Source organism: Pararge aegeria, chromosome 6 (genome assembly GCF_905163445.1).
Source record: "Pararge aegeria chromosome 6, ilParAegt1.1, whole genome shotgun sequence".
Taxonomy (NCBI): Eukaryota; Metazoa; Arthropoda; class Insecta; order Lepidoptera; family Nymphalidae; genus Pararge; species Pararge aegeria.
In genome coordinates, this window is record NC_053185.1 from 17,343,122 (window position 1) to 17,367,844 (window position 24,723).

The following is a 24,723-nucleotide window of genomic DNA, read 5'->3' on the forward strand; positions in this document are numbered from 1 at the left end:
CCGCTTTGCTGCGCCGATCGCATTTTTTGTAGGTTGTTTCTTAATTTTTCGAATCATTTATTCTTTACTTTAATGTTACACTTAGAAGTTTTGTTTGTTTTTACAATTGCATAGAGAAAATGTCCTCTGTCTCAAAATGTATATTTGCAAAAACACCACGTAACGCGATATTTTGAATGCAATTCGACATAAAACTATGTTTATATTAACTTTAGATTTCATAAATAAGTTGTTTCTTACGTTTTAATTTATATAATAAGTATTTTATCCATGTTTCTTCCTAAAACCATTATAAATTAAGATTAAGATAAATTAAACGGTTATTAATTATTTACTAGGAAGGCTAGCTAGTACACACCGGCATTTAAAATACTTATTTAATTATTATATGTGGAGAAACAGCTCACTTATTATATTGTGTACTCTTTTCTGGCGCTGATGTTTTTAAAGTAATTAATGTATTTTATTTGTAAATATATATGGCCCGCTGAAAATATGCATAACTAGCGTCTGACGGTTGCTCATTTCAAGCATTCATAAACAGTTATATGACCTTGGTCGCCAGCAAAGTATTAAGAAAAAAAAAAGAAATCTTATTCGCTTATCTTTAAAATAGTTCTAAAAATAGTGATTTTCTGTCATTATATAGTTTTTTAATGCCATTCTTTAGTATGAAAAAATAAACAAAGTTTCTTCGTCCATTAAATCACTAACTGTCTGGAATGCATTATTTCTATGACCGTATGTTTTTTTACAGTAAATTAATAATACTGTGTCCAGAAATTTAATTATAATGTGAAAAATATTTTAAAAGTGCAGACATACCTCAATCAACAACGTAGGGTCTGCAGCTTACTATCATTGCTTAAAGAAATATTATTATAATTTATAATATTCTCTCGTATACCCGAACTTAAAAACACCACGGCATGTCCCTCTCGTTGGCTTTACTAGACGCCCGGGGAACCTGTTTCCCGGACCAAGAGTAACATAGGCTTCTTTTTATCCCAGGAAAACCGACGTTCCCACGGTATTTAAACAAACCGTAATAAACGCAGGAAGAACGCGGGCAAATAGTAGTAGGTAATATAATATGTCCTTTGTTAATTTAATTCTGACTTCCGAAAACAAATATATTTTATATGCAACTTTATATATGTATATATAAAAATGTGCTGATACTTTTTCATAATTATTTTCATTTGCACAACTCAATGCGTTGTTAAGTTGATATTCTCTTCCATTAGCTGTTAATTACACAATCTGTACAGTTATTTGCTACATACCTACTTTTAATAGTTATATTTTTTATCACCCAGATTACGTTATCGCTTGTAGAGTATTAGTTAAGGATTGAGTGCCAAACGTGTAACGTCGGACTTAATGCTCACGGTGTAACCTTAACCTATTATTTTTGTAAATTTTGTAACACTGTTAATATTCTTATCATTTTATTTATTTACAACTTATATAAATTTTAGTTTAATTGAGTTTCAATCGTCATATCTCTAATATCGATCGTTTGCAAAACACAACTAATGTAATCCATTAAATAGCAATATGTGTTTATATTCTCTTTGCTTTTTAATATAAACGCTGTTTTAAAACTACGAAAAAAATAAAAAATTTTTTTAAAGTAAATAAACACAGATTAAAAATAAATAAACACAGATTTTCAAAGCTGTGCATGTTTTGATTATTCTTTATATTCCTTTAAATAAATGTTACAATAATTGTTTAAATTATGAGACAGATAAGAAAATATATGTTATCTGTACCATGTTTTTTAAATTAAGTATTGATTACATTAAAACTTAGTCTTTAAATTATAAGTAAGACCGTGAGCAGACGTCCTTATTCGGTGGTCGGCTCGATAACGTGTTGGATTACGTTAACCAAGAGTTTAACTGATGGTTATGTGTAGCGAACTAGTTAAGGAGCGATTTTATTGAATCTGTAATATTTTTAACAAATATATTTAATGTTTTTTGATGAACTTTTCTTTGTTTCCTTCGACAAACACGACCAAAACCTCTCGCCTAATTTAATAGCCTATATTATACAATACTACTTGGTACAACTTGGACTTACGCACGTACAGTGGCGTGCACTACATACATGAACAAAAGCACTGCATACCCTAAAATTTTTATATCGCTCATAAATACGAAGGATTTTTCCATTTTATGGCACCTTCCTTCTTTATGCATACCCTGGTCAAAAACCTTATGCACGCCACTGCGCACGTAGGTTCCGTACCATTGTCTATAAAAACAGAAAATAATATGTCTGTTGTCCTTTAAATATTTATTTTATTCTGTTTTTTAGTATTTGTTGTTAGAGCGGCAACAAAAATACATCATCTGATAAATCAATTAACTAATCACGGTTCATGAGATAAAACGGACATACGGACAGCGTAGTCTTAGTAATAGGGTCGGGACCCGATTATCCTTTTTACGGAAACCAAAAAGGAAGCAAAGTGCTACGTTTGTATTGATTGTACTTCAACGTAACGGTGCACCCTTCTAGTGCCCCGTGCATCGATGGTGGAAAGGTGAAGGTATAACTAAATCGATGGTAATCGTGGTGAGCATGGCGGTCGAAAGCGTTAATAGCCTAATGGTTAGGGTTTCAGCTTCACTTTCAATGGAATAGGACATGCGTGCCGAGGCTCGACTAAATAAATAACTGCCTATTGCAACTTCAGATGGCAGTTCTTATTTTGTCATAACTATATCTAAATATAATACTCAAGAAACAAAGATAGCCTTTTAACACATTTCATTAATTTATTGCGTAAATAATTCCAATAGTCATTGGGGTTTTACCTGACGCGTTATCGTTTTTTATTGTTTTAACAGATAAGAGGCAAATAAGTATTGTAAGTAGGTAGGTACTGAATTTTGAATTCTTATATCCGTTGACCGTTTTTCCTCATCAATCGGAGAGCGGGAATACAGTTAAAAACCTTTTTATAAAAAAGTATACATACGTTAAAATGAATTAACGTCAAATTTCCTCATAATTACCTAAATTACTAGCAAATAACAGTTTAACATTGGGATTCGGTTTCATGATTAAATGCCACATAGAATCACTCGCAAACGATGCTCGCACAGGTCCACCGTGGACCGGTATAAATTATCAGTTAGCTACTGATAATCAGAGGCATGCCCATATATGCGCAAAAGCATTGCCTACCCTAATTTTGTGATATAACTCGTGTGGTATTAAGATTTTTCTATTTTATGTCGGCTTCCTGTTTCATGCATACCCTGGTCAGCAGCGATATGTATGCCACTGCTGACAATTTTCGTCCGCAGCTTTTTCTTACGCTATTTATTTTACAACAATTCGGTGTTACTGAGAAAAGTAATATCGTCGTATCTAATGTTCAAAGTTTCTTGTTTTATTTTTTATTCCACTACCAGTTAGCCTTGATTACAATCTCACCTGGTGGTAAGTGATGATGCAGTCTAAGAAGTTAGCGGGCTAACCTGTTAGGGAGTATGGTAGTCATACCCCTAAAAAGTTTCTACGCGACATCGCACTGGAACACTAAAGTTTTTAAGCTGTTAAGCTAGCACATTCCGCGGGTGTGAATTAAGACGTGCTTAAGGCGTTTTTACTGTTTTTGGAACCAATGAACTTCATGCAAGAGTGAAAGGCTGAATGAGTGTTCTGTATGTTTTTAATTCTATGCGACAGCCTAACGTGCGCTTTAAAGTCGTCAACCCATCCACTGACTTCAACTGACGTGGCTTTACCAACCAAATACATTTTTGTCTAGTTCTGTCAAAGTGCTAACCTGTTAGTAAGTACAATAAAAAGGTCCTTCAACATTGCGATTAAAATATTTCACTTACAAAGTACCTATGCTGTAAAACAAATCAATAATAACAATAACCTCGGAACAAACGAGAATGTTCTGCGGCAATCGATATCGTTCATTAATTATTCCTTATCGTCAGTCGGTTTTAAGGTATACCTACAACAAAATAACAGTTTTATTTTAACTAAGGATGCTTTTCCACCAGAGATGTGATACCTAAGTAAGGTAATATGACGACACTTTTGGCTAAGTTCAGAAAAAGAAGGCAATTTAAGAAAAATGTTGTGCAGAGGACAAATGAATTAGATTTTTTTTTTGAAACAACCGCAGCGACGCACAGTTTATAATCAATTTTTTTTTTTTTTTTTTTCAAATTAATTTTGTGGCCAAGAATAAATTATGACCATTTAAACGTCCTGCATGCCACTTCATCTTACTCGTACTCACATCACAAAACGAACTGAAATTATACTTTGTATAACCAATTCAATCATTTGAGTGAAATTAAATAAGAACCGGTTTATCGGTTTAACCGGTTAAAATAACGAAACCGAAATGATTCCAATCCGGGGTTAATGACCGAAACCAGTTTGAATTTTTTTCCGGTTTCCGAGCCCTGCCTGCTACAGTTTTTTTTTCTTCGCTGAGCTTTCTGAGCATTTCAATGGACGCCTCGGCACTAATGTAATACTGACGGGTTATGTGCAACTGAGCATTATAATTATTATAGCATAAACAGCCGCAAAGGTTCGTAGCTTAGCTTTTACCTTGCTCACTGCTAATCCGCACTGGGCCAGCGTGGTGGACTACGTCCTTAACCCCTTCTCGTTGTGGTACGAGAATTGCCCTTTAGTGGGAAGGTAATGGGTCGGTATGCCGTATGATGATGATAATGACTAGAGATGAGGAAGCAAACCGCTTACTAGGTATTTTACGTGTGCAAGGAATATCAATTACATATACCTACTGAAATCGATTCCGGTCTAAAAAAACAGGTTAGCTAAAGCTGTATTGACGTTGCGTCATAAATTCATCACTCCCACTTTGGCTTCACTCACCGTTAGTCAGGTCATCTAATATGCATAAACCTACGCAAGACGGATGTAACAACAGCTGATGCAATACCCACTTGTATTACTTATTTTACCGTAACGTAAGCAACCGTTCTTTTTTTTTTACTACAAGTTAGCCTGGACTCTAACTTACATGGTGGTAACTGATAATGCAGTCTAAGATGGTAGCGGGTTAACCTGTTAGGGAGTATGGTAGTCATACCCCTAATCGGTTTCTAAACGACATCTCACCGGAACTAGAAATCACTTAACGTCACACTTTGTCATTAGGTTTGTAACTAGCCACGGCGTCACCCACGCGTTGGACAGACATAATAAAAGTTGCAACACAAACCTCCATAGTCCAATGTTCCCGAAACGCTGAAGATCGTAACAAGTGGAGGCGCATCGCGGGGACTGTTGTAGCAAAGAAAATGTGTCATCGTCAACCACGGACACTCTGTCAAGAGTGGACGACTAGAGAGGAATTTAAATGTCACTTGCTTTAAACGGTGAAGTAAAACATCGTGAGGAAACCTGCATGCATGAGAGTGCTCGATAAGGTTCTCAAAGGCGTGTGAAGTCTACCAATCCGCACTTAGCCAGTGTGGTAGACTACCGCCTAAACCCATCTCATCTCTCTCCCAATTCTCCCTCTGAGAGGAGACCCGTGCCCTGTAGTGGGCCGCTTTCCATGATGAACTTTTATTTACGTACTAAATAAAATTGATTCGTGGATAAATAATTAAAAACAACAAAATTGACAAAAAAAAACTTTTATTTACAGCACTTAAATACGTCCCTACACTAAACTACATCGCACAACTATGATAAATTAAACTTAAATAATATACCTAATAAACTTTAAATATATTAACTAATTTGTCATTTAATTTAGTCAATTTAATTAAAACTTAACATATTTAGGATATTTTAAAAACAGAGCCCTTGCCGTTATGTCATTAAAACCGTAACACTAATTCTACAAATTGTGACGTGAAACTAGAAGTGACAAAATTTACGTCATAAAATGCCTATGGTAAGAAGTTAAGATTTTCATGACATAGGGAATCAAAACACCTGTTCTCGTGACGAAAGTTGTAATAGCAGTATCATCAGAGGTGTGCCGATGTCAACTAACGTGACGCGCGTCAGATGAACTTACAAACTAGTCAGTCTTTGGTGAGAAAAAAGTACATAGAACTTCCTACGCTAGGCCTGGAAACAATTCCGAGAATGATTCGCACCAAAAATCTGACAAGTCCATAGAGCCTGACTCACTGAGCGGGGATGCCAACGATTCGTATCCTAAGTCCGAGCTGAAGTTTGTATGGGACGGTGAAAGTCCAAAGAGATTTTCCTCCATAGACTTGGGTGATAGTGTCATGGGTGAAAGTAACTTCATGTCACACTCAAGAGTAATTTCTGACCCATTGTTTGTTAATTCATTAAACTCCATATCAAATTGTGTATCGACTTTCATGGGTGATGTGTCAGCTTTTATTGAAGGTAGAGGTTGAGTGTCAACTTTTATTGAAGTTATAGTTGGTGTTTCCACTTTTGTTGCATGTGTTTCTTCAACAACTTGGTCTTCACATGGTACTTCAATAGTGACACAATCATTTGCCTCGTAGCTCGCATAGAATATGTCACCCTTGTCTCCGTTTTCTTCTTTTATTTGTACTGTGTCTGTAGGGTAGGGATGTGCGTAAGAGTGCTGTGCCAGTATCCTGTTGATGTCATGTTTGATGTCTACGACTCCATTTTGACTGGATTCCAGTTGCTTTGCTGCGGACCCCACCATTTCAGCTCTTTCAGTGCACTCTCCAGAGACCCGGACTTTGACCTATTAACAATATTGAAAAAATATTTCAATAATTATAATATTATGACCTTCTAAAATGTTATATATAATAATATAGTCGGTCAAATATTTCTTTATTCACATAGGCACATTTGTGGTACTATTGATGCATACATTAATTACATGTAAAATATGACATAGAAGTCAGTTGATGGCGATAACTAAATTCGTCAACTTCAAACTAAAGCTTACAACAAACTTAGCCGGTTGTTTTTTTTTTTGCTATCACCATCTCGCATTGTCATTTAAAACGATTCAAAAGAGCCTGTTATACAGTTCATCTAGTATTACAAGAATGTTATTATTGTTACATTTGCATAACTAGTTTACCTTTTTAGTGTGATGCAATATGGACATAATACCTGTTGTTTTGAAACTAAGATCAACCAGCAAGGTGACTCATAAAGATTGGAAAAGAGATAATATTTTATATGTATATATAATCTTGTTTAACGTTTTTACTATGGATTTACAAGGCGAAAACCAAGCTAGACGAGTGGTGACTCATACAGTGTTTAAAAGAACTTTATACTTCAGTGGCTATGTTATTGCATCAGCCAAGTAAAAACTGACCTATTTTTCAACCACATAACAAGAGAAAATGCATTATTTTACCTTTTAGGAGGTCTATAAAGTAGGTTTATTTTATTGGGTTTAAGTTTAGAGAATATTATTGTAAAACATTTACAGGTGGTTTTATCAATGAATCCAATTAATTTAATTAATGTAGAAAATTACCAGCCTACTGACTTAAACTAGATGAGCACCGGGCCAGATATGTATAGCTTGCACATCAGGGCCAGTATAAGTACGAGATAAAAATTATGTCGCCTGACAAGGGATTTTCGTGTCCACCTACTAAAGCACTGCAAAAGGGATCAAAACAAGTTTGCTCTCCTTTATTATTTGGATATTATTTTCACACATGCTCCAAGGGTTAATAAAGCTGTGAGAGAAGATAAAATTTAGCTGGGTGTAAATGAATATGATTCTACAGGCCTAGCAAAGGCAGAAGACCCCCTGACAAGGGATATAATGAACATGTCCATCTGCCAAAGCGCGGGAACAGGGTATAAGAGAGACTTAACTCAGTTTATTATTACACATATATTAATTAAATGTTTTTTCCACTTGTGCGCCAGTACTCTGGAAGTTGACAAAACTGTAGGAGAAAATACATTTTTATCTTTTCCCCTGGGAGATTTTTGTCTCATGCCCATGCCAGCCATGCTTACAAGGGGTAATATTTTCATGTCCACCTGCTAAAGCACAGGCAACAGGGATCAAGAGAAGTTCACCCTCCTTTATATTATTTCCACACAGATACCAATGCTCGGAGGTTTAGTAAAGCTGTGAGAGAAGATAAAATTCAGTCTGAGTGTAAATGGAATATCATTCTTCAACTCAGGATTTGAATTTAAATAATACAGTATGATGTACAGTTAGATATTATTACAGGTTATTATTATGGACTTACATCTGCAACCTCTCCTGCAGCAGATGCATCAATTTCCTTGAGGAGGGAGTCAGCGAGCTGATGCAGGGAGTCGAGGTAGTCGTCGGAGTCGAGGTGCGCGAGGAGGTCTGCGAGAGGAGACACATCGTCAGCAGCAGGCGCGCCGCGCGGATCGCCGTCGGGGGCCCCTCCTATGTACAAATAAACACAAACATTAAGATGGAAGAAGGCTTATGTCTCACTTCGGAACAAAGGCATATTCTCTAAGGTGAGCGAAAAGGATACAAAGTAATTCATCATACCCTGTGGTGGCTTACTACCCCTGGCCTCATAATAAGGCTCAACAAGTTTCTATATGTGATCATATCAGAAATGAGTAGACCCTAGAGTAAACGATATAGCTCAACGAGTCGCCAAGCTGAATGGCAATGGGCGGGCACATAGCTCGGAGAACCGATGGACGTAGGGGTCCCAAGGTGGAATGGCAACGCACCGGTAAAAGCACCGTTGGTCGATCCCCAACCAAGCTGACCGACGCCATGAAACGAGTCGCGGGGTGACGAGAAACAAGCGGCCCGGAATCATTTTGCCCATGGCCCACGCGTTTGGAACGCCTTAGAAAATACCTTTGTCCAGCGGTGGAATTATGACCCCATTTCCAGCCCTCTTCAGGGCATAGGTCTCTGTTAAGGGCGGAAGCTATACAGGGATTAAGTCCTAGAGTCACATTGACCATTGTCAACATTTTTTGTACGTCAACTATTACCACAATAGCCCACCAATGGTGGTATGACCGAGCCATCAGTTATTGACTGTGGTTCGTGAAGTAGGTTGAGACATTGATCCTGTAGGAGAGATACGCACCTTCTGCTGAGGATGAGACTCTGCTGGTCTCGGGGCACCCGCGACGTTCCGCGCCGCGGCCTCGCTGCGTAACGATGCGTTCTCGCTGAGCAACCTCTCGTTCATCGCCTTCAAGTTTTCCACTTCAGCTATCAACCGCTCGTTAGTATCCATGAAATGCTGGATTCGACTTTCCATTTCATCCATTTTAGCCTTTTTCCTGTCCCGTGAGGTTTGCGCCGCCACACGGTTTTTGAGCTTCCTGCAGCAAAGTTAATAAATCCATAATTATTTTGGTTACATACTATTGGTTAGTAAATAAAGTTTGGTACAAGAAATACTAGAAATATTAATGATAATTTCTTATGACTAGCTGAAAGGGTTTGTTTGTTTGTATTACCTTCATGCCCTAACTAAGCAATCAACAATCTAGATTTTTGGCAAAGAGTTAGTTGAAAGGACAAAGAGTAATAGAGGCTTCTTCTTATCCCAGTAAAATAAACAGTTCCCACTGGTAGTTAAAATAAAAAATAAAAATTAAATAAACAACACTAAGATTCTGGGCAACAGATTGCTTCTTATAATAAATAAAACAACTAACTTATTTAAAAAAAGTATTTTTTATACTTGTTTAAGAAACCACAAAGTTGCCTCAAGATAAACATCTTGAGGCAACTTTGTGGTTTCTTAAACCAATAGTTTGAATTTAAACATATACCTATGAAGGAAATAAGTTTTATAAAATACCAAAGGGATAAACCAAGAATGTTAAGGAAAATGACAAAGAGCAATCCATAAATTATAAACAAATGAAATTATAGGAGCATAAAATGTTTTTATGTTCAAACTATTACATTACAATATTCATTTCCCTTAAATATACAACATACACACATTAATGTATTTAATACATATTCAAAGTGATGTTCAGAGATGAGCAGTGGTTGTTTGCCACATAAATACTTTACTACTTTCAATGGGAATTCAGATGATAAAATATTTAGAATTATTTGTCCAAACATAACAATTTAACCTATAAAAGAGAAAATTTTTTGGTCTCACACTTGAGTGACTTTCTCAGGGTTCAGTTTGAAAATACTTTTTATTTGTAAAAAAAAATATTTTACTAAAAATTTTCTACAAAAGATGTAGACGAAATCAAAGTAAACAATAAATCTCAAACTTTATTCAAAACTATTATATTTAACAGAATAAGAACTGAATAGAAGGCATTTTTTCAGTATTGAACGGTTGATTATCGATCTCTAATATATCTAGTTATAGTAACATAGGCCTGATGGGAAAAACCTGGCCTATATAAAATAAGACAATGCTAGAAATAAAAAAAGTCATAAAAAGATCTACAATGTAAGGATTGTATTGAACATTGTAAATAAATAATACTTTGTGTTACAAATTCTGCATTTAATGACGTAGGTCTAGAAGGCGGAGTAATGAGTAAGTAATAAGTAGGTCATTGTTCCGGTCGATAAAGAGTATTTATCAGTCACATGATGACACGCAGGCAAATTACCAGGTCAAACAGTAACAGTAAATCATATCACTCACTTCCTTTGCATCTTCTCCTCCCATGTCAGATGATCCAGTCGGCGTTTCCTGGACGGCGAACTTGAAGCCACGTCGACAACGACCTTAGAGTCGCCATCGTCCGCCGTCAGGTAGTTATTAGGCACTGTGATTATAATCGGCGTGCTCATCTTTTCCATCGATAACATAACCATAATAAAACACTAACACTCCAACTTCTCACATTAAACTTTCATTTCAACTTGATGCTCGCATAATACGTTTGCTAGAAAAAGCTTTTGTGGTATAACGTCCGTAATCTATAAATTCTTGCGTCGTACATACTCAAGCACTTGTGGGATAATGCGGATTTCGTTTCTCGAAAATCGTACGTGCCGTTCCGTGGTTGGTTCCCGCTATCAAGTGGGCGTATGCAATAAGATTCGATTTTTTGGAACTGTATAATAAACAAAGACAACTATATTCAGTTTGCACTTAGAGCGAGTGAAATGACTATCAAATACATGTACGCTTCAGGGATCGATGACGTCACGTATTTTTCGCGTACTTAGAAAGATTTTTCCTTAAAGTGATGAAATAGGTACCACCGAGATATGAAATGCTGATAGGGATTTTTGTAAAATAACTGCTTACAAAGCTGATGTTTAATATTTGGAGATTGAGTGCGTATTATGTCGTACTGTTATTTCTTGATTTCCTCCTTTTTCTCAGTTTTTATCTTTTTCATGTTTTTTGGCGATTCTAATCCATAAATCCGTCAATCCAATCAGATTTCAATCTTTTTTATTTAGCGGGCAACATAATAGCGCACCTTTTCAATTTTTATCCTTTAAAATGTAGGTACTTCTGTTTTGGCTGCCTGATATTTCAATGCACAGCATAAACATATAACATGTAATAAAATGTAATGGCAACTAGAAAAAACTTAAGTCAGCAGCTGATGCAAAATTTAAAGCTTGCATTTACGTTTAAAAAAAAACCTGCTGACATAAGTTATTTCTAATTTGTACTTAATAATTTTATGAATCTCCACTCCAAGGATGTTATGATAAAGCGCGTCATTTTTCAAGTTTTTGTGTACAATGAGACATGAAATTTGCTGACATGATAGCGGGTAGGTATGGAGGGTAGAGGTAAGGAGAGTCATCTTATATGGGAGAAAAGTTGAAAAAGTGTCCAGTGTATGCGCTAAATAACAGTTCAAAAATCCTCCACAATGGCGCTGGTGGATGCACAGGGTATGGTATGAATGTAGCAATCGTAGATGAATTGAAGTATGCCGAGTTAAAAAATTTCATGTCATTATCGACTAAAGTAGTTAATTATTGAGAATTTCAATAACTTACGTTGTACAAAATATTGTGGTAAATATAACCTTACTTCCTTGTATCTCCATACTTCCTTGTTTATTTTTCAAGCCTACTCTAACAATATTTATATTTGGCGCTTCTTTTAAGAGTTACCCTGATGCAAATGTGGCGCCATCCTAATTTAATACATTTTGACGGCACTTTTCATATACACAGATGACTCTCCTTACCTCTACCCTCCATAGGGTAGGTAGGTATAACTTGGCTAATACCTCTCAAAGGTAGAATAGCCTATAGCACTGAAATGCTCATATGGCATTATTGGCAGGTAACTTGAAATGGTGAGGATCAAACGAAAATCTTCCGAAATCTCATCCTAATCTGATCTGTGATTAATAATAGAACTTCTCATGGCACGGTCATTCCATTATCAGTGGTCAAAGATGTAAAAGTACTATAACTCAGGGCCCTGAGTTTAATGTCTGTGATCCCAGAGCATAAACTTTATTAATATTCTGTATCTATGACAAGGCTGTCAAAAAAAAAAAATTAAAAGTCTGTGGTGCACAGACTGGAATTCACCATTTGTATTTTGTAAATGAATATTTTTGTTGCTTGCAAAATTCGAGAATACAATATTTATGAGTTCACATTGAAAGCAGAATATTTATAATGGCTTCAACAAGTACAGATTCGCAGTCCACGATCGCACAGAAAACATGGGTAATGGCAAACAATATAGAAACATTAGCGAGTGTGGATGATATTTATCGTTACGATAAGAAACAACAACAAGACATCTTAGCGGCTAAACCATGGGAAAAGGAGTATGTATTCGTAAATATTATTACTTAAAGAAATGGTCGCATGTAGTTCAACAAATGCTTTCACATTTTCTACCCACCACTGCATTGGAAAGTCCCAACACAATTTATATTTTAGTCTCCGGTTGGTTCTGATCCAGCCAAGGGTATATAATAATTATACAGATTGCACTAGGTTACAGTTTTGAGGGTTATGATATATCACCATAATATGTAAATTCAAATATTATGCAGTTCTTTAGTTATCAACTAAATCTATAGATGGGTATGGACCTCTTCTCGCAAAGAAAGCATGAATTTAAATCTCAGACCTTCCAAACTGCTCTAATGCAGTTCGCACGCTTTCATAATTATTATTTGACAAATACACTGGGACTTGAGGCAATTTGAGCAACAACAATACCAGCTGACTTATACTAAGATCATTCTGTTAACATGATTTGCCAAAGAAAAAGAAATTACTAATTCTTGACTAAACAGTTTGCTCTACAACCCATTTGTTACAGCAAGATTACTACACAAAAAAAAAAAAAGTTTTTATTTGAATACAAGGCTATTAGAAAGCTTAGTCAGCTCATCTCCCACAAGATAGAAAAATAAAAAGACCATCTGCTAATCTTACCTGTCAGTAAAATCCACCTTCTGATGCAGTTTAAAAAGGTAGCTCGCTTACCTCTTACCCCTTACATGATATAATAGCATCTGAATCACTTCGCATGGTAATTGATGGGGTGATAACTAACCAAATATGACCAACTCTCCAGCTAATCTAGACCATAGAAAATTCAATAATATTAATCCCAAACTGACCCTGCTGGGAATCAAACCTGGGACCTTCTACATGTAACATCATAGCACTCACCACAGCGCTGATGAAGTTGATGAAGATATTCTCGTTTTTAGGAAACTTATAATGTTAATTTTTAAACTGATGCAGATATCCCCTATATTTGAGAATAACTTGTTCTTAACACATCTCTATTACAGTCCACATTTCTTCAAAGACATCAAAATTTCAGCCCTGGCCTTGTTGAAAATGGTTATGCATGCAAGATCTGGAGGTACCTTGGAAGTTATGGGCCTATTATTGGGTAAGAAGGTCATATTTTTATTTTTTTTGTTCTCGTTTTAATCTGTATAATTTAATCTGCTATGTATAAAATTAGTGTAAATGTTGCACACCATACTAATTGAATAAAAAAAAAAAAAAAAAAATCTATCTATTAAAAAATTGCAGAGCGACATAACATTGCTTAAATATAGAGTAACTAGAGTGTTTTGTATGTCTTCCTAAATAAAAATTCATTCACATTTTCCAAATCAATAATTTTAGAGAAATAATGTTACACACATAGTTACACACATCTTTGGCAATGTACCCTCTAACCACATTTCGCTCCGAAACCAGAGCATCCTCAGGCGATGTCTACTTTACATGAATAATTGTTAAGTTAAGTTGTTAAGTAGTTCCATTGTCTTTTTATTTGTAACTTAATTGTGCGATGTTTTGAAATAAAGTGGCAGCGCGGTGTGTGAGCTGGTAGCGGGTGGTTAAGTTAGGTTAGCTAGCAGGATAAATCCGGTTCGGTAAAGGTTAAACCGAATAATTTTGGGTATTTGGTTATTCAGTGAAACCACTATTCTGCGCATCTCTAATCACAACTAGTTTTTATTTTTTAAGAAAATTAAATAATATAAGCATTATTACGGTGTGTAACTAAATAACTCTAAGATAATTGTTATTGTTGTAGCTATGGATTTTTATCTGAATTAAACGTTATATTATTATTTGTAAATGGGGTATTCCATGCCAAATCGACCTCCTTTGAACCTTACCCCTTTAGATTTCGCTGATTTTTTTTATCTTTTTATACTTAATGAAAGACGTTTTTCATAATTTTTTCAAATTGTTTTATCCAACCCAAAAAAAGTTATGAAGTTAAAAAAAAAATGCTCTTTTATTGTCAAATAGCCATAACTCTCTCAAAAATTGACCTTTCGGGACGTTTTTTTTTTCAAAAGTTTTGTTTTTAATTGAATTTTTTGGAAAAAATAAATAAAAAAAATTTAACATGATCGCTTCTATGAATTAATCGTATTTTTTTTATAAAATCATTATTTTTTCGAAGTTCGTCGTTCTAAATTTTTTTTTTCTCAAAAAAAACTACAAATTAATTCTACAATTATCCCCGTGTATACCAGAGAGGGCCGATTTTTTTTTCTATTTTTTATCAAATATAATCAATAGAAGTGATACTTTTTATGGGGGGTTGTCCTAACTACCATCCGACTAGTATTTTATAGTAAAAATTATCAACAGGCAAGGTGGATGCAAACACAATGCTTGTAATGGACTCATTCGCTCTGCCAGTTGAGGGCACAGAAACCAGAGTGAATGCGCAGGCCCAGGCCTATGAGTACATGACAGCTTATATAGAGGCTGCTAAACAGGTAAACTATTAAACTTTAATTTTATGAAAGTTGCATACTTGATTTGCTGTGAAGTAATATAAATCTGTGTTCTTCATAAGGTCTACATGAGTCAAACCTTTTTGAATTTGAATTTGGATTTATGACGTTGGAATGCTATTAATGTTATCCCAGAACGTTGGAATGCTATTAATGTTTATATGGTTACTATGTTTATATGCAGTGAGTTACTATTGGAAGATGTTATGGTCCTTGGTTGTTTCTTTTAGTTCCACTACAAGTTAGCCCTTGACTGCAATCAATGAGTGATGATGCAGTCTAAGATGGCAGCGGGCTAACCTGTTTGGGAGTATGGTAGTTATACCCCTATGTTTCCATTTGACACGTGGCACCGGAACACTAAATCGCTTAGACCAACATCTTTACCAAAGCCGTTCCACAAGATAAAAATAGCTTCAAACTCAATGTGTGACACATAGAGCAATGCTAGGGATATATCAATGAAATTAAAACGGCAATGAGATCCATTGATCAAATGAATAAATGGAGTATCTAACTCTGTTGCTCAACAAATTGGACTGAAAACAAAGTTTGGAGAACCAATGGATTGTTGGTAGCCATAGGGTAAATTTCACAAAACGATAAAACATAGATCTATATTCAGGGTTGTTTTGATGATGCTTGTATTTTGTTTTAACTATTTATTTTACACTGTACAATAAAGCAGCGGTGATAGCCCAGTGGGTAACACTTCGACTTAACTTTCAAGGGGGCGAATTCGAATCCTGGCACGTCACCTCGTCGTCACCTCTAACTTTTCTAAGTTATGTGCGTTTTAAGCAATTCAAATATCACTTGCTTCAACAGTGAAGGAAGAATTCTTGAGGATACCTGCACGCCTGAGAGTTCTCTGTAATATTCTCAAAGCTGTGTGAAGTCCACCAATCCGCACTGGGTCAGCATGGTGGACTACAGCCTTAACCCCTTCTTATTGTGGGAGGTTGAGGTTGATATGATGATGATAATGATGATAGAATAAAGTATAAACACAAACTTAACGCCATGAGTAATTTTCTTCCAGTTTACTTGGTATTTGTTGAACAGGTATTGTGTATGCGTAGTACAGTTTTCATTATTTTAATTGCTTGTTCCCATGCTTCATGACTTTAATATCAGGTTGGCAGACACGAGAACGCCATTGGCTGGTACCACAGTCACCCAGGGTATGGCTGCTGGCTGTCAGGCATCGATGTGTCCACTCAGATGCTCAACCAGAATTTCCAGGAGCCTTTTGTGGCTATTGTCATAGATCCAGTCAGAACTATCTCTGCCGGGAAAGTGTGTTTGGGCGCTTTTAGGACCTATCCTAAGGTATATGTTTTATCTGTTATGTATATATAAGTTTATCTGTCGGTTTTATTTAATTTTTGAGTTTGATGCACTAGGTAACACTACATAATATATTATTAACTTCAAGCAAAGACACTAAAAACATGTTTAGTTGCTTGTATTCTCTTTCATTTTGAATTTTTTTACCTTTATTTGTAGCTGCGATAAAAATACAATTTTGTGTAAATTGCAACTTCCTACTAGTACGGTTCATATTACGGCTCATGATATACAGCCTTCTTAAAGTAAGAAAGACAGACGGAGGATGGATAAAAGGAAATCTTTCAAATACCCTAAAAGATAGCTTAATTTATTGTTATTTAAATAAATAAATATACTACAACAATACACACATCGCAATCTAGCCCCAAAGTAAGCGTTAGCTTGTGTTTGGGGTACTAAGATGTCTGACGAATAAAACACATCAGTTCATATAATATACATATAAACACCCAGACACTGAAAATCAGTCATGTTCATCACACAAACATTTCCCAGTTGTGGGTATCGAACCCACAGGCTTGGACTCATAAAGCAGGGCCGATTCGATTCCCACAACTGGAAAAAAAAGGTTTGCGTGATGAACATGAACGTTTTTCAGTGTCTGGGTGTTTATCTGTAAATAATAAGTATTTATGTGTATTATATTCTTTAAAAAATATTCATCAGCTATCTTGGTACCCATAACACAGCTTGTGTTATTACTTACTTTGAAGCTAGATTGCCATGTGTGTAATGTGGTAGTATATTGATTATTTATATATAATACTAGCTGTTGCCCGCGACTTCGTCTGCGTTTGATTTTGTTTTTAAAGTATTCAGTATCGCTAAGCTTTAAATGAGTATAGTAGTATATATATATAACATGTGACTGCCAATTAATTATAGACAAATAATTTGCAATAAAATAAAATGGTGACTATAATTAAAGATCTAAGCTATCCTATCTCTTAAGTTGGACCAGACCGCTCACGGTGAGCCAATTTAATTTTAAATCGGTTAAGTAGTTTAGGAGTTCATCGCGGACAAACATCGTGACAGGAGATTTATATATATTAAGATGATCATTTTCTCCTCAGGGCTACAAACCAGCCAACGAAGAGCCCTCAGAATACCAAACTATACCATTAAACAAGATAGAAGACTTCGGAGTACACTGCAAGCAATACTACTCTCTGGAGGTCTCATACTTCAAGTCCTCTCTAGACCGGAGGCTGTTAGACTCCCTGTGGAACAAGTACTGGGTCAATACATTGTCTAGCTCCAGTCTGATCACCAACGCAGACTACACCACGGGTCAGATATTCGATCTGTCAGACAAGTTGGAGCAGAGCGAGGTGTGCTTAGGTGAGCAAAGGATTTTTATTAAGGAAGTCAGAAATATTCTGCACGGTTAAGTCATATGTGTTCTTACTTTTTTTTCCCCCTTCTATTCTGTCTTCTCTATGGAATATTTGCTAGATGAAAATCTTCTTGTGTTGATATAAAAAATCAACTGCCGTAACTTCGCTTACGATAAATATAAAATAAGAGTATCAGTAATTTCACAATAGTAAATTTATAAAATTGGAAGAATTATCAATTTTTATAAATTTGAAATGCATATAAATTTTTTTGGAACCGACGGTATTTGGACCTGCGACTCTGCCAATCGCAACTTTGAAAAAGTAGATCGAAACTGCAATGTTTCCTACTAGATGGCGCTACAGTCGCTATATGACAGATGCGAATATTGTGCGAATGAGATAGTATGACATCGGCCGACTTTTATAACGCTATTATTTTATTGCACGGGCTATAACAAAACGAAAATTACCAATCTGAAAAACTTTATTTTTTTATTATTTTTAATGACAAACTCAAATGGTCTAAATGTTCTTAGACGTCTTACCTCCCTTACTGTACGGTGAGCACGAGACTTAAAGTTACAATAAGCCAAGCTATTATCACTACCCGCCAATCCGCGTTGATACAACGTGGTGGGTCTATGCTCTAAAACCCTCTATGAAGAGTGAGAATGCCCGTGCCAAGCTGCCAGTAGTAAGGTACAGCTATAGATAATTGATTACAGACAGACCATGATATTAGTAATGCATGTTTATTATTTGTAGGGCGCGGCGGCTTCATCGTAGCCGGTACGGATCATCACGAGAAACGCACAGAGGACAAACTGGGCAAGGCGACGAAAGACGCATGCAAGACCACTATAGAAGTGATCCACGGACTGATGGCTCAGATGATCAAAGATAGGCTTTTCAACAGCGTCAGCGGTAGGCCTTCTGCGTGCGCGCCCATGATCGAGTGATCCCCATGATTTAGCAGGGAACATAAATATTCAACATCCCCACGCAGCGCCACGCGTGTTGGATCAAATCTAATTTTAGTATTAATCATTATCAAATGACGGCATGCGCTAATAATTGAACATAACAAAATGTGAAAAAAATGTAGGTTGGACAAAGCTGTAAATGCCAGTTTTAAATGTAAAATCTGATTCACTTAAACAATACGCCTTGCCTGTGTAGCATATGGGACATTCGCTCGCTTGCTCGTTTCACTTTATGACAGTTATCTCCCCGTAGGTCAAGCTTAATGAAACCAAAATTGCTATGAAACCAATTATTATTGAAATAATGAAATCATTCAAATTGGTCCAATCAATGCGTGAACACCGACGAACAATTCTTACACCTATAAAGGGGTGATTATTGAACTTTTTTTTAACGTATAACTAGGGTCGCGTGGCGTGTGGGGTATTGAAAATGTAATTATAACACTCAAATTGCAGAAATCCCATAGTTTAATTGTTAATTACTTATTTGTATCCAAACGAACTATTTTCAAAGTGTTTGGTTTTTGTATAAACCATATCTGATGTATCAACACGACCACCTTTAAAATGTCATAAAAGAATAAATAATAAAAAAAAAATTGTGTTCTGTGTTTTATTGTGTACAGAAAAGAACAATCGTCCTATTTAAAAAAAAAAAAAACTACTAAAACAATTTGGATCATTTTTGGGTATCTAATATTATGTTTGTTTGTTTATCTACTACAAGTCAGCTCTTGACTTGTGAATAAACAAACAAAACAATAATTTTCACCTAATGGTAAGAGATGATGGAGTATAAGATGGTAGCAGGCTAGCATGTTAAGGGCTATGACAGTAATAAGCCATCCATTAATCTGTTTTTTCACATCTTACTGAAACGCTAAATCTCTTATCGGCACGTTTTTGTCGGTAAGGTGATAAATAGCCAAGGCCTAAGAGATTCACACCAGACCAGAAGCAGAGAAAATTCGGAAATTATGAATTCAAAAATTGCCCATGCTGGAGATCGATCCCGGAACCTCCCACTTATAAGACCATATCGCTATCTACTGCGCCAGAGAGGTTTTGATATTATAAACTATATAGTTGCCCGCGTAAAATTTTTTATTTGTATTATCTGTCTTAGAAACTAATACCACTATCCAAAATAACGTGTAGATCTCTTGCTCGGTGAAAAACAAAAACCGACCAACCGTATCTTTTTTCGGTATAAAAAGTAGATTAATGTGCTTTTCCAGGCTACAATAAACCTCTGCGATAAATTTCATCCAAGTGTTCAATTTTTGAATGCACTTTAACAAGTAATGATAAGGTGGCGATTATTTAGGGCACAAAATCACGAGGCTTAGGATACAAACCTTCCTGTTGCTGATACTGTAGGTATTATACTGTGAATATTGTATCATCATCGTCATATCATCCCATTTCTGGCCCACTACAGGGTACACAATTTAAAGGGGTTAAGGCCGTAGCCCACCACCCTGGCTGGCTGGCGATTGGTGAACTCCATACACCTTTTAGAACATGTAGAACTTTCAGGCATGCAGGTTTCCTCACGATGTTTTCCTCCACCGTTGAAGAAAGTGATATTTTAATTAGGTACTTAAATATTGTACACTAATTTATTTTTCTTTCTTAATCTAATTTCATAAAAATCAGAAAGTATGAAAGGGTGTAAACAGGTTTGTGCATTAGATATTCAAGTAGACACTGCATTTTCGTTAATACTAAATTTTTCATTACTTAGCAATTACAGTTCAGGGATAGGATTGGATAATGCCAACTCCCTAACACCACGCTATTCTTGAGAATCTCTGACAGAAACCACCTTTTTTTTTCGCAGGGAAATCCTCATGCATTCGCGCCAAGGGGAGACACCATGGTTTTGTCAGACTAGCATAGGCTAAAACCCCAGTGTTTCAACCAGTCGCCTGGTGCCTGGGCCACAAGGACACTTTTAGACACATCTTACCCTGGAGCAACGGTGAGCGCTGTGAATTTAAGTATGAGGTCCCATGAGGGGCAATTTGGGTATTGGCTTTGGCCGTAGCTACCACCCGACCAACAAAGACGTGCCGCTAAGCGATATAGCATTCTGGTGCGATGTCGCGTAGCGGGTTACAGTACGCGCGGCGAGAGTTTGGCTTTGACCTTCGGGTGGAGGGGATTACTGCGCATGGGTACTGTCACGCACACAATACTTTTCCTTTTTTATATACCAGGTTGGATATTTGAGTGGGTCAAAATTCATGTACAGTGGTAATAATGCTAGAAAATAATACGAAATAGATAAACTTCTTCATTTATTAAAACTATTGATAGTTATTTTACTTATATAAAATGTTTATTTCCTTTTAAAGTTTACAGAGACAGCGATGAAAATTCTAAATAATTGTTTTTTAATAAAATTATTTATTCCAAGATACATGTAAAATTGGTACATACAAACAAAAGAAAACTTAAAATAATTATTAAATACAAAAGTTAACATTAAAAAAAAGTCTTAGCAGCAGTGCTATTCAGATTCTGAATCAGTTAAAGGTTTAACGCCTTCTATGAAATCACCGCATGGTCCAGTGGTGCTGCCGCGACACGAAATTGTGCAACGTCTTTTGCTTGTTGAGGGTCCGGGTTAAGGGCTTCCTCGGTTGCAGTTGTCATCATCATCATCTTCATAACCATCATCAGAATCATCGTCTTCGGAACTATCATCGACGCGAATTATAAATTGCTCGGTAAGTAAATCAACTACATGGTCACTCTTGACGTACTCTTCTTCTATATCTTTTACCTTTTTACATATTTTTCCCCATTCCTGGGCACCCATTAAGGATACTTTTTCTTTGATAAGTTTGGTACATTCTTGTAAATTCCATTTAACATTTTTGCTAGCTACATATTGTTTACTAGTAGCCCATGCCATTTCTATGGGGTTGAGGTCTGGATGGTAAGGCGGTAATCTCAATATGCTATGGTTTGCTTCTGCTAAAATTTGATCTATTGAAAAAGTTTTTAATCTTTCTTTATTAGCTTTTATCAAGTTTTACAATTGTGGCTTGAGCATTGTTGAATCATATTGTATGCCTTTATCAGTTAGCCAATTCTGCATATCGGCTTTTTTGGTATTGGAGGACGGTGCTTATTGTGTTATTGCTTATCCCATTGTTTATTGTGGTATGAAGCGTTGTCGACAACCACTACAGAATTGGGTGGTAGGTTGGGAATTAATTGTGTCCTAAGCCATTTTTCATAATTCTCGTAATTCATGTTGTCGTGATAGTCCCCTGTTTTGGTGCCGGCTTTAAAAGTTAATAAAGCATTTGGTATAAACCCAGCTTCAGATCCTGCGTGGACTATCACGACTCGTTGTCCTTTAGAAATGGGTTTTTTTAGTCCTTCCGTAGGGCCATCGCTCCAGGCTTTGGTTGTTGAGTGCGATGAATCTACGTAGGATTCATCTGTGTAAACAATGGGTCTTCCTTCTTGTCGATATTTTCTTATTTTACTTAAATATTCAATGCGTTGTAATCGGATATTCGATGTTTCTATTAGTAATTTACGGTTGTTTTCTGTTTTTTTCCAGCGAAATCCTAACTCCTTTACAATTACACGAAGACTTGTTTCTGACCCTTTAAAGTTTATATCTTCCTCAAGTTTCTTTTTTAGTTTCCCAATGGTGGGAAGTTCATTATTCGTCTTGTGAAAATTGTGTATACATCTTTTTATAATACCTTGGTCAAAATTATCAATATTCGTAACTGGTTTAGCTCTGGGACGTTTTTTTCCAGGTGTTCTGAAAGTAATTAGCAAATCGGAACTCTTGCCTTGATTTGCGATATTTTTTACAGTTCCAATTGAAGTCTTAGTGGCCTCCGATGTCCGTTTTTGAATTTTAGCTAATTTACTGACTACACAATTTAATTTAGAAACAGTTTCCGTTTTCATTACCTGCATAGTCTGTATAGTTTGGTTATTCTCCGACTGACTGAGTAAAGAAGCAACTTCCTCAATCTGACTTCGAATTTGCTTCAATGAATCGACACATTCGTCAGCTTCTTTCTTTAAAAAGCAATTCACGTCATATATCAGTTTCCGTGCTTGCCTTTTTAAAACAATGTTTTTTTTACGCATTTTCAAATCACTTTTTAATATTTAACAAAAAAAACTTAACTGACAAACTTAAACAAACAAACTCAACAAATAATAACAATCGACAACAATAAACAATTAACGAAAATAGCAATTCACTTGTGAACGTGATTGTACAACAGGAGTGCGCGGTACGTCGTATCGATGCGAGAGGCAGGGAACGACTGGAGCGCCAATCAGAGCACCGCGTGCGCCTACACACCCGCCCCACACCCCGCTAATTGCCCGTTGATACCCAATTTCTGATTTTTGCGCAATAACGGTCAAAGCCAAACTCTCGCCGCGCGTACTGTACTCCCTAACAGGTTAGCCCGCTACCATCTTAGACTGCATAATCACTTACTACCTGGTGAGATTGCAGTCAAGGGCTAACTATAAAAAAAAATCCGCGACCGATAGAAAAAAACCTAACCTAACTTAACCAAGGCCGTCCTGGCAATCTAACTCGAAACCTACGAGTTACGGCCAATGCGGAAGTTTTGACTTTATAAGTTCTAAATGGGATGCAAGGCATAGTTAAAAAAACAACTCATGATTATATAAACATTCTCAAATATTTATTAACCAATTTACATAAAATCATTAATCATTATGTACATATTTCATAGCATTATTAAGTTATACATAAATCATAACATCTTACTTTCTGGAGGGCCTTCTATTTAACCAGATACCACAGTGTAGCGAGCGTACAGTTCAAAAACGAATATACATACAGCCACCACGAGATACGTCACTAGAACTCGTTTAGTTTGCGGCGTTCGGCGGAAATAAATCTAGTTATAAGATAGTACTCTGATCCGAAACGCGACGCGTGTTGCGTCAGTTCAAATAGTTTTATTTTATAGACCAGAACCACAACATAAGAAACAGACACAATGTTGCGAAGGTAGTGATATTGTGGTCACGGTAAATATTGTACAATTAGATTTGGCTAAAAACGTTTTGGATAGACCCAGCACTTTCCAATGAAATGGAGACTAGAGGACCGAAGGGGTGGCAGAGTACACCAATAATGTTATTGAAATATTATCATTTCATCAATAATATGATTGATGTTATTAGTTAAAGCCTTCAATTCGCTCAATTTAAACGCAATCTTATATTTAACATGTAAAATGATGTATGCAAAATATGGCAGTTTCCCAACTGTATGGTCGCTAAACTGCGTAGATACTAAGGTAAAACAAGCACCAAATTGCGATATAACTTTTTGCCAAGCTCTTTTTTTTACATTATAAAAGATAAAATCCATGTTTATATTAAATCTATGTACGACATTTTTATGTTTGCAAGTTCACAAATAATAAACAAATAAAGTAATTACCATAAATTATTCCACATGTCTGTTTGATTTTTGACATGTTTACTTACATAATATCTTTGAGTCGGTACCATTTTGTTTTTCAATGAACCTGACAAACATAAAAATGTTGGCACAAAGTTTTTAAATAGGTTTCATGAAATAAATGAATGTTATTCATTACGGATTTAACTTATTTCATTAATCTGTAATTTACAATAAAGTTATAGTTTATAAACTGTGCTGGTTAATCACTAACATAAATAGGTTTAAAAAATAATAAAGGTTAACAGCCTAATCGTTAAAAGTCCCAAACAATATTAACTTGGGGATAAAATAAAGTAAGGCATTCTTCACACTATAACAACTTCTTTAAAGATATTCATAG

General features: G+C 35.9%; 3 protein-coding genes across 3 annotated transcripts; 1 reads left to right on the plus strand and 2 right to left on the minus strand.

Annotated features, from left to right (window-relative positions):
• Window positions 1-5,647: 5,647 nt before the first annotated feature.
• Window positions 5,648-11,047, minus strand: LOC120624527 (X-box-binding protein 1). The gene is made up of 4 exons (XM_039891127.1): window positions 10,620-11,047; window positions 9,072-9,312; window positions 8,229-8,398; window positions 5,648-6,733 (listed from the first exon to the last, which is right to left on the minus strand). Exons 1-4 carry the CDS (start codon window positions 10,790-10,792, stop codon window positions 6,640-6,642), a joined length of 678 nt encoding a protein of 225 aa, XP_039747061.1. The 5' UTR covers window positions 10,793-11,047; the 3' UTR covers window positions 5,648-6,639.
• Window positions 11,048-12,463: 1,416 nt separating this feature from the next.
• Window positions 12,464-19,487, plus strand: LOC120624623 (COP9 signalosome complex subunit 5). The gene is made up of 6 exons (XM_039891273.1): window positions 12,464-12,735; window positions 13,720-13,823; window positions 15,053-15,183; window positions 16,339-16,533; window positions 17,631-17,898; window positions 18,663-19,487. Exons 1-6 carry the CDS (start codon window positions 12,581-12,583, stop codon window positions 18,854-18,856), a joined length of 1,047 nt encoding a protein of 348 aa, XP_039747207.1. The 5' UTR covers window positions 12,464-12,580; the 3' UTR covers window positions 18,857-19,487.
• A 2,028-nt stretch (window positions 19,488-21,515) lies between these two features.
• LOC120624314 lies at window positions 21,516-24,430 on the minus strand. Its single transcript, XM_039890778.1, has 3 exons — window positions 24,407-24,430; window positions 22,615-22,942; window positions 21,516-21,880 (listed from the first exon to the last, which is right to left on the minus strand). Exons 1-3 carry the CDS (start codon window positions 24,428-24,430, stop codon window positions 21,516-21,518), a joined length of 717 nt encoding a protein of 238 aa, XP_039746712.1.
• Between the last annotated feature and the right edge of the window lie 293 nt (window positions 24,431-24,723).

What these genes read in the sequence shown, in the direction of transcription:
- LOC120624623 (XM_039891273.1), top strand. Translation starts at nt 12,581, where the DNA reads ATGGCTTCAACAAGTACAGATTCGCAGTCCACGATCGCACAGAAAACA. An exon ending in AGTTATGGGCCTATTATTGG is followed by an intron (nt 13,824 to 15,052) that starts GTAAGAAGGTCA and finishes AATTATCAACAG; the next exon opens with GCAAGGTGGATGCAAACACA. An exon ending in GCAGAGCGAGGTGTGCTTAG is followed by an intron (nt 17,899 to 18,662) that starts GTGAGCAAAGGA and finishes TATTATTTGTAG; the next exon opens with GGCGCGGCGGCTTCATCGTA.
- LOC120624314 (XM_039890778.1), bottom strand. Translation starts at nt 24,430, where the DNA reads ATGGTACCGACTCAAAGATATTAT. An exon ending in TACCGACTCAAAGATATTAT is followed by an intron (nt 22,943 to 24,406) that starts GTAAGTAAACAT and finishes TGCTTTTTAAAG; the next exon opens with AAAGAAGCTGACGAATGTGT. An exon ending in TATTGATAATTTTGACCAAG is followed by an intron (nt 21,881 to 22,614) that starts GTATTATAAAAA and finishes CTTTTTCAATAG; the next exon opens with ATCAAATTTTAGCAGAAGCA.
- LOC120624527 (XM_039891127.1), bottom strand. Translation starts at nt 10,792, where the DNA reads ATGGTTATGTTATCGATGGAAAAGATGAGCACGCCGATTATAATCACA. An exon ending in GAGGAGAAGATGCAAAGGAA is followed by an intron (nt 9,313 to 10,619) that starts GTGAGTGATATG and finishes ACTTTGCTGCAG; the next exon opens with GAAGCTCAAAAACCGTGTGG. An exon ending in AGTCTCATCCTCAGCAGAAG is followed by an intron (nt 8,399 to 9,071) that starts GTGCGTATCTCT and finishes ATTTGTACATAG; the next exon opens with GAGGGGCCCCCGACGGCGAT.